Below are 10,910 nucleotides of genomic sequence, written 5' to 3' on the forward strand. Positions count from 1 at the left end.
TTATATGTAGATAATTGTATCCTTTATATATAGAATCAGAAAACTGAGATTATCTAACTCAAGTTAACTAAGTCCAATCATCTTAAAATTATGAAGTTAAGGTATCTCAATATTATATGAAGTAAAATTATTTCAATGTATCATGTCAAGTTATCTCATATATGATGTCAATTTATCTCAGTATGTGATGTTATCTCAATACATGATGTCAAGTTATCTCAATATATGATGTCAAGTTATCTCAATTTATGACGTCAAGTTATCTCAATAAATTATGTCAATTTATCGCAATATATGATGTCAAGTTATCTAAAGTTATTTCAATATATGATGTCAAGTTATCTCAATATATAATGTCATGTTATCTCAATATATGATGTCAAGTTATCTCAATACATGATGTCAAGTTATCTCAATATATAATGTCAATTTATTTCAATATATGATGTCAAGTTATCTCAATACATGATGTCAAGTTCAATAAATTATGTCAAGTCAATTCTATATATGATGTCAAGTAATTTCAAGTTATTTCAACATATGATGTCAAGTTATCTCAATATATAATGTCAAGTTATCTCAATATATAATGTCAAGTTATCTCAATATATGATGTCAGGTTATCTCAATATATGATATCAAGTAATCTCTGAATATGAAGTTAAATTATCAATATATAACGTAGAGTTAATTCAATACATGGTGTCAGATTATCTCAAAATATGAAGTCAAATTATACCAATATAATTATGATGTCAAGTTATTTCAATATATGATATGAAGTTATCTCAAACTTTGAAGTAAAATTATCTCAATATATGATGTCAAGTTATTTCAAAATATGAAGTAAGGTTACATCAAAATATGAAGTCAAATAATCTCAATATATGATATCAAATTATCTCAAATTATCTCAATATATGATATCAAATTATCTCAATATATGATGTTAAGTTATCTCAATGTTATGTTAATGTCAATATGTCAAGTTAATGTCAAGTTATGTCAATATATAAATTCAAATTGTCTCAATGTATGATATCAAGTTAAGATGAGTATCAACTTGGCATATGTCATATTTGAGTTATTGTTTGAAATTCACTAAGGTCTGTATAATTATGGTTAATGTAGTGATATTTGTTCAGAAGTCACTAATATTGCCAGTTTTGTGACTTGAATTTGTAATGGCACATGTAGTTTTTGGCAATGCTCTCTTTTTCATTATTTTCCCATTCCCACACTTTGAATATTTATCATTATCCATTCAAGATGTCCGTGTCAGAATTTAAGCAAGGCTTTATATAGAATCCTAAAGCCCCAAGAGAAATTAACTCCGGACTAATAATTTGAAATTCACTTTAAAACATTAATTGTCTAGAAATTGCTGCTGTATTGAATTCAATGACGTAGATATCCAATTTTCAGTTCTATTTTTATGTTTAAAGCCTTTATTCTTAAAACTAGGGGAATATTTTCAGATACAATGCTTAATTTGCAATATTTCAGTGGGTATAATTAATTTTTATTTTTGATCAAGATCTTGAATGTGCCATTTAGACTTAATTGTCTGAAAGCCTATAATTATATTGATAGTTCTTAAAAGAATATATGTGCTAGGTTTACATAGATATATATACCCGGTTAGTGTTTTCCATGGTTGGTTTTTTACTTAATAATTGAAAATATCCCCAAGATTAAATAACTATAAATAAACTAAAGTTTGCGTCTGAAAGGTTGCTTAGCAAAATACCATGCAATATATTAGCAACAAACTTATCAACCTTTTGCTGTTTATTATAAAACTGTTCCTTATTATCCCAAGATGAAATGAAAACAATTCCTATTTTCACTCATTTAAGATGAAATCCAAAATTAAGTAGAATTTTTCACACCAAAAAAATTGACATTATGATTCCTTATATCTACATTAAAATATGACAGAAAAAATAGCTATTTGTATGTATTATGTAATGGATATATTAAATATAGATATGAAAAATGTGTGTGATACAATATAAAACTTAACACTAAAAAAGACTCTTTTTAAGAATGGAGCATTGCCGATACATTTTGAACCATATTTATAGGAATTCTTGAAGGTCACTTGGATTATTGATTAATTTTTCATTGTGAAATATAAATTGAACTCAGTATGGCCAAATGTCAAGCTATTTTTATATTACTTGTTGGATGGGCATAAATTAATGTCATTTTTTAACAACATAAAAACATCAAATAAGACCATGAAGTATTTTCTAATTTTACTTTAATTTTAGCTACATTAATAGCTAACGGATTTTAGCTGATTGGATTATCAATTTTTAAGGTAGTGATTAAGGACACAAAGACTATATAAAGACTTTACTGATGATTTCTACTAGTCATAGCCTGGCATTTAGCAATTTTCCTTATTTGAGCGTGTTATGAGAATTATTTATTAGGCGCTTAATTAAAAGACTAAATAAGTAAACAGTATTTAGCGTGCAAACATTAGCTGTGGATTAAAGTTTGCAACTCTTGAGGAGTCTTAGAATGTCTGTGAGATCTGTTTGATTTTTTGATGTACACGAGCGCCTATCTTTAATTTCAGCCTACAAAATGAACCCTGACACTATATACTTTTTACGTGAAGTAGTATTTAAGTGTTAATTCTTCATTGTAGAGACCTGCTAAATAATGATAGATATTTGAAGACTTAAGTCTGAATAACTTAAAGCCAGTGTTTGTTTCTCCCATATTTGACACAACTGAAGAAAATTAGTTTGAAGTAAAAGTGCTCTGAATTATTAAGCTTACATGTACTTTCTGACCCTGGCAAATTGCATTTTAAGAAACTGTTAAGTTTTTTTTCCCTCTCTCAAATAACCATGAAATTCATTGGGCTTCTTGTGTAAGAAGGTGTTTAGTTGTAAATTTCATCAACTTCCCAGGAAGTTTAGTACTCAGTTAATTGCTAGTTTTGCTTTAGAGCATACTCATTTGCTCAGGAACACTAATTACTAGCCTGATTTTATTGTATTAGGTAATTGGTTTTTGGTTGCTTGCAATTACACACTTGCTCAAAGTTAAACTGCTGATGAATAAGGTAATGTTTAAACTGAATGCTATACTTTGCTGAAATGTCTGTAGAGGACATATCCTGCTTTGAATTGTGTATAGTTTATTCATGGATTTCTGTATCAAAATGCAACAATTGTGTAGTCAACTGAGTGTGTAGTCTGGTGTATGTGCCAACTCATGGCCTGACAATGTACTTGAATGATACAGGACATGACTGTGTCACCTCTAGCATTTAAAGAATACACTAATTGGTAATGAAGAAGGACATCATTAACATCATCATCATCATTAAAAAATGTCTACCATTTTAGAGTAATTATACATAGTTAACATGTTAAATTAGGACTATCTGGTAACACTTTTAATAGACAGTATTTTAAATAAATTTATTGAAATCTATGATATATTTCAAGACTTTGAAATTGAAAGAATACTATGAAAATGTTACATCTCCGGTGATACAGACACCAGGTTTATGTTCTAAGCTATGTATTGCTTTCAGATATTTCCTTGGACAATCTAATATTGCTCTTATATCAGACATAGTATAAACAATATTAGATGTAACAGGATGTCAAACACATTAGAAACAGCCTGGTATTGTCAAATTCTTAAGCAATTAAGTTACAGAAGCCTTGCTGTAGCCTACTAATTCATTTTAAAGCTTTGTTCACATAATGTTGTGTTGTAATCATGGTACCAGCTTAAATAAGTGTTATAAAGTAGAACTTAAGGTGTAAGTATGATCTATATGTAGTGCTGATTCCATTCTTTTTGTTGTATTTGCTTGTTTCAAATGAAGCCTTTCTGTACTGGTAATCTGATAATATAGATAAACATTTATCACTATCAGTTAAATTCACTTTTGTACATTTATCAGATAATCAATTGGCATAGTGTATGCTACTTAGGTCTATTATACGCCAGAAGTGCTTTTGATTTTATTTTTCAGAAGCTTTATTTGGGGTGTACTTATAAGTTGCCTTCAAAAAGTAACTCATTGGCATTTGGCAATTAGAACACTTATAGTGATTTAGTATGTTGTATGGAAGTTTAAATACTACCTTTTACTTTTTGATACGTTTGTGACAAATAATAAATCATTGTACATGCCTTAAAACATAATTTAAAAGTTATGAAACTCGAGATTTCCCTTTTCAAGAAATAAGAATTTATTTGTAACTTTGGCATAATGTGCCATCAAAGAGCAAATGCATTTTTTAAAAATGTGCCTCATGAAATTTACAGTTTGTTGTTTTTGACATTCATAATCCGAACAAATATATAATTTGTTACTAATGAGAGGTTGAGTTTAATGTGTAGTGGATTCTTTCTTTGCTTTCTTTGTGAACAATTGTTATTATTGTGTATTGCTCTATGGAGGTTGTAATGAACAATGTAATTTGTATAAAAAAAAACAATGATGATTTATGTTGGCTTGCAAAAAGATGGCATTTATCCATTTTGTTATACGTATCATAAGAATAATTAAGGTAATGAAACATTCTTCAGACAAGTTTCTTGATTGGGTCTCTACCCTTATTGAAAAATTAATTTTGATTGCTCAATCAAATTTACATTTGGACATATATTGCCCAGCCTTTGCAGTGCTCTTGTTGTTAATGCATTGTTTGGTTTATATTAAGACATCATATTGATATTTTAATACATAATAAAAGGCTGCAAAAATGAGTGTTAATTCTTATGATGTGCATTGCGTGAAAAAAACAAAACAAAAAAACCAAGCAAGATAAAGGGTTTACAAATGAAAATTTGTTAAGTCTGTATTTGACTTAGTTACAAAAAACTGAAAGAAAATTTTGTTTGTTTGATCGGGTTTTACCATTACATCACACGGACACACTCACAGTATAGATCATATGGCGATGTTCCAGCTTTACTGGTGGAGGTAGACCTCAGGTGCCCTTCCGTGCATAATTTCAGGCACAAACGGGCACCTGAGTAGAACCACCGACGTTCCGTAAGCTAGCTGGATAGCCTTAAAGAAAATAAATGTTTGATTATGATCCTCATAGATAATGATTTATCTAAAGAAGCAAAATTAAATTGAGTCATCTTCAACTTTCAAGAAAAAACATATTTCTATTTGAGAAGACCCAGACAAGGGAAAATAAATTGAATATAATTGAATTATATCACATTGAATTTAGACATAATTCGGTTACAGTCTCCAAAATAATTCTGAAAGCCACACCAAATATAGTGCACTACTTCCCTGGAGATATAATTTTTCAGAGAAACAGCGTTAAGTTAGAGAAATCTTTTGATATCTTGACTATTTGGTTAAAAATATGCCATCATCTGTCACCTAGATTTGTTCCTGTTTGTTCTTTGTGATTCAGTTATGAGGGTTTCTATTTGCAGACATACACATACACTGATAGTGCAAAAATCACAAATTATCATTATGAAATTTCAACATAGCAATTTTAACTGTAAAATGATATATGATGGAAAATTGTCTTCATTTAATACTACATGCTCATACTCTCTTGGTCATCATAAATGTATACAGTTGGACACATCATGGTTGAGAACAAATATTTGCTTTAGTTTTCCCTATGATGGGAGGCAATGTTAAAGAAATGAGTAAGGTGGAGTTTATCTGGTGCTAAGGGGCATGGACGGTGACCACTACCCTCCATGAACAGGCTCAATAAAACCGAGTCTGCAACATTTTTAATTTTGCCATTTTGGGCGTTCTTTAGGGATTCTGTATTTCTATATTACTTGCTATCAAATGTCTTGACCAGGCATTAAACCAAACATATCATAATATCCACAATTGGTATGAATACAAACCTAATTTAACAGTAAACATGTCTACTGTACTGAGATATGAAGTTAAATGTTGGTTTAATCTTTTAGGTGTGTGTTTAGAAGCTATTGGTGAGGCTAAGGTAGAATGGATGACCTCTAGTGATATTCAGGCATCTGATGAAGAAGTGTTCAATTATACTACAGTACTGCCAATTAAGGGTAAGTTGAGTTAAGTCAAGGGTTATAACTTTTATGAAATTTTGTTGTGATTAATGTTTCTGAGGATCACGCTTTATTAAGATTTTACAACAGCAATCTTTGTGTGTATTTGTTGATGTTTGAATATTGTTTAAAGATGTTATGGAGACAACTATGATTTTGTTTTCTGTTATTGTAGCCAATAATAAGTTTACGTACAACCTTGTGTTTGTTTTCAATTCTTGTAACTAATGATAGATTTATTGTATGTTTATGCAACAGGAACATGTTTGTTTTAGCTGTTATAGCCTGAAGAAGATTAGTTTTATATTTAAATGCCAATAAATGAATGTTAATTGATAATATTAGTTAACAAACATTGGAAGCTTTATTTAGTTTACTAGATAAATAAAGGTAAATGTTAATGTCATGTTGTTTAATAACATGCTAATAAGTATAACAAATATTTCACGTAAATGACCTAAAAGTTTCATGTAAGTTACTTATAACTTAGCATTTTGTTTAATGAAATTTCAGGAGACAAGGACAGTAATGATGATCTCCTTCACTCTGGTTCTCATTATTTCCCCTTCGAGTTCACCCTACCCCCTAAATTACCATCGTCTTTCAAGGGTAAACATGGACGATTACGTTACTATGTACGCATGACAATAACAACCCCAGGAGGGCCTCATCATGAACGTACCAGTAAATTTGCTGTCATTTCAAATTTAGATTTAAACAAGGAACCTGATGCCTCTGTAAGGACATGCTTTTTATCCCCCGCCGATGGAATCGGGAGGGGGATATAGTTTTGACGTTGTCCGTCCGTCCGTCCATCCGTCCGTCCGAATTTCGTTTCCGAAGTAGTTCTCTGCAACTACTGGCTGGGATTCAACGAAACTTTATGGGAATCATCAATATCAAGAGGAGATGCGCATATCGTCGGCTTGTTCCGGTCCGACCCTTTAACTCAGAGTTATGGCCCTTGATAAGTTATGTAGTATGCATATAGAGTAAAAATCGTTTCCGGAGTAGTTCTCTGCAACTACTGGCTGGAATTCAACGAAACTTCATGGGAATCATCCATACCAAGAGGAGATGCGCATATCGTCGGCTTGTTTCGGTCAGACACTTTAACTCAGAGTTATGGCCCTTGATTAGTTATGCAGTATGCATATGGAGTGAAAATCGTTTTGCGCTACTTCTCTGCAACAACTGGCTGAAATTCAACAAAACTTATGAGAACCTTCAATACCAAGAGGAGATGCGCATATCGTCGGCTTGTTCCGGTCAGACACTTTAACTCAGAGTTATGGCCCTTGATTAGTTATGCAATATGCATATGGAGTAAAAATCGTTTCCGGAGTAGTTCTCTGCAACTACTGGTTGGAATTCAACGAAACTTAATGGGAATCATCAATATCAAGAGGAGATGCGCATATCATCGGCTTGTTCCAGTCAGACCCTTTAACTCAGAGTTATGGCCCTTGATGAGTTTTGTAGTATGCATATAGAGTAAAAATCATTTCCGCACTACTTCTCTGCAACTACTGGCTGAAATTCAACGAAACTTTATGGGAACCTTCAATACCAAGAGGAGATGCGCATTTCGTCGGCTTGTTCCGGTCAGACACTTTAACTCAGATTTATGGCCCTTGATTAGTTATGCAATATGCATATGGAGTAAAAATCGTTTCCGGAGTAGTTCTCTGCAACTACTGGCTGGAATTCAATGAAACTTTATGGGAATCATCAATATCAAGAGGAGAGGCGCATATCGTCGTCTTGTTCCCGTCAGACCCTTTAACTCAGAATTATGGCCCTTGATGAGTTATGTAGTATGCATATAGAGTAAAAATCGTTCCGCACTACTTCTCTGCAACTACTGTCTGGAATTCAACGAAGCTTTATGGGAACCTTCAATACCAAGAGGAGATGCGCATATCGTCGGCTTGTTCCGGTCAGACACTTTAACTTAGAGTTATGGCCCTTGATTAGTTATGCAGTATGCATATGGAGTAAAAATCGTTTCCGCGCTACTTCTCTGCAACTACTGGCTGGAATTCAACGAAACTTTATGGGAACCTTCAGTACCAAGAGGAGATCCGCATATCGTCGGCTTGTTCCGGTCAGACACTTTAACTCAGAGTTATGGCCCTTGATTAGTTATGCAGTACCCATATAGAAAAACATTTGTTTCCTCGCGACTTCTCTGCTACTACTGGCTGGAATTCAATGAAACTTTATGGGATACTAAGAGGAGATGTGCATATAGTCGCCTTGTTCCAGTCAGATACTTATAACTCAGATTTATGACCCTTGATTAGTTATGTAGTATGCATACATCTCATTGGCATTTCCAGATTTTACTATTTAACACAAAGTTATGGCTCTGTTATTCCCCTGAATATTTATCAAGTTCAAAGAATATTACTGTTTATGCCATGATTAATATATAAATAAAGGCTTATGTCTTCAGTTGTTGTGTTAACAATAACCAGTACTCGGCGGGGGATATAAATTCAACGAATTTGCTTGTTTATTTACAATTTACCGTATTTTGTTTCATGTCAATAGAACATTTATTTGCTGAGTTGTTAGAATTAGTTTTAATTCCATGACAATTTAGAACAAACAGATAATTAAAACATGTCTTGTTGGGTTGGTTTATGTAAATATGCAATATGTTTGCAGAATTGATGACGATTACTGCTGTAATGCATGTCATTTTATCCTAAATAATTTTAGATAATGCTCTTTAAACCATATTATTAGGCTTCCATACTCATAAAACGGATGGATTGACTATCTCTAAGCTGAAAGCTAAACAACATTTCAAGGAAATTGTCATCAGTTTTAAAATTAAATTCAATCTTTTTAATTAAAAAAGACATTAATATTCATTGGAAACTTTATTTTCTTGTGTTTTGTAATTAAGATAATCAGCAAAATAAAATCCAATGAATAATTAAAACATTTTTTTTGTTGTTTTCAAGAATTTCAATTTTAACTGTTTAGACTATTTTTGCTTTTTCAACACCGCCTTCTAATACTGAAAGGTTACTTACATCAAATCGATATTTCAATGCCATTCTGGCAACTTTAGAAATTGTCTGATTTTTTATAATGTTAATTACAATTATAAAGCATCGGTCACATCAGTCATATTTTGCGAACATAATTTTGTTGCGAAAATAATTAAAATGATGAATGTCATCATTTGCCTGCAATACCTTGTTGACAATTAATCATGAAAACATATGTTATAGTAAAAGACATTATGTAGATAATTTGAAAAATTCTCAGTATATATTATATATATGTATACGTCATGTATATTTGTTTTTTATTTCATCAGTTACCTGTAGAAAATGATACATTTGAGGCAATCGGGTCATGGTGCTGCGTCTCCGGAACTGTAACAGCCACATTAAAATTGGAGAAGAAAGGCTTTGCTGTAAAGGAGGCAATACCTGTTTGGGCAGAGATTAAAAATCTCAGCACTCGTAGAATATGTTCAACTCAAGTTTCATTAATACAGGTATGTTACAATGTTGAATAAATATGCTGTGTGCAGACTTGACAAAGATTTTACTTTCAGTAGACATCTTTAAGTAAAGTGTTTTTACTAAACCGGTACATGTTCTACATGGTTTTGATATAGTGTCTAACATTATATTAATTTAACCAAACACAGTATATAATAAGCAATGAAGGATCAGTGTACCAGTGATATAAAATATGATACCCCAGAACTTCTGCAAAATACATAGGCCTAAAGGTTATATTTTATTTATGTATGTGTTTTATGTATTTTCTTGTGTGTTGATATCTTTGAAAATAGGACAAATTTCACTGTTTTTATCTGTATATTTATGTATTCAATATTTATGCTAAATCTCTAAAATTATGTTTATTCTATTTCTGTTTCTTTGAATGAGAAGAAACTGAAGGGAATGTGAAGAGTAAACACTTTTTGGCATGTAAGAGAATTCGATTTACAGACATGAAAGTGGCATTTTGTCAATCCATATATCTGTAATAGGCTCCATTGTTTATAGACAATTTCCTGAATTGCTTGAAACAGAGACAAAATGGTGTTAGATCCTTGTCGTTACAAGTAATGATTATTGCTAACACTTATGTTGTTTATTTTAGGGCTTGTTTTATCTAGCTTCAAAGTTATTTTATTGGAACAACTGATATTGTTTACCCTGATATTTTCTTGTTAATTGCTCATAAGCCTTTTTTGATTCGGATATTATTGCACTAATGGTGGGCGATTAATGGGGCTGCAGAATGGTTAAGGCTGATAGAACTGACTTTTTCCAGCTTTGAAGATTTCAGTTATAAATGTTTGTTTACATATTAACAATCTGATGTTTGAACTAGAGAAATCAGAGCAGTGTAGGCAAGAAATACGTTAGAGTTGTAAGTAAATAATAACAAATGTTATGAAAAAATGTTCAGTCATTCTATTCATCTGTAAGAGCTGTAGTTTTTTTTCTATGTCAGTCTAATTATGTCTTATCTAATACTTCTCAACCACAATATCTGTGCCAAAAAGAATTCTGTTATTTGAAGATATTTTTCTGGTTGATCTGCCATCTTTTTTCTTCGAAACATTGTCTAATCTATATTCCAGCAGGAAAGAAGATTCGAATTTTTTTTTACACATTACTGTAAATATCATTTCTGTTTACTTTTGTTCCATATTTTTCATTTATGATTCAATTATTCCTCATCCGAATAAACTTAACATTGATTTTTTAAGTTTAATTTTCAAACGATACATTTTTATATGCCCGTGGCGTGTGTCCATACGCACTCACAGGAGAGTAATTATGTGGCTAGAGGGACAATAGGTA

At 31.5% G+C, this 10,910-nt stretch overlaps 1 protein-coding gene across 1 annotated transcript; it reads left to right on the forward strand.

The window, feature by feature from the left end:
• Positions 1–5,885: 5,885 nt before the first annotated feature.
• LOC132727192 (arrestin domain-containing protein 2-like) lies at positions 5,886–10,705 on the forward strand. Its single transcript, XM_060712619.1, has 3 exons — positions 5,886–6,060; positions 6,577–6,800; positions 9,401–10,705. Exons 1-3 carry the CDS (start codon positions 5,901–5,903, stop codon positions 9,602–9,604), a joined length of 588 nt encoding a protein of 195 aa, XP_060568602.1. The 5' UTR covers positions 5,886–5,900; the 3' UTR covers positions 9,605–10,705.
• Positions 10,706–10,910: the final 205 nt, after the last annotated feature.

This window comes from Ruditapes philippinarum, unplaced genomic scaffold (assembly GCF_026571515.1).
Source record: "Ruditapes philippinarum isolate M1 unplaced genomic scaffold, ASM2657151v2 ctg9795_1_1_1_1, whole genome shotgun sequence".
Taxonomy (NCBI): Eukaryota; Metazoa; Mollusca; class Bivalvia; order Venerida; family Veneridae; genus Ruditapes; species Ruditapes philippinarum.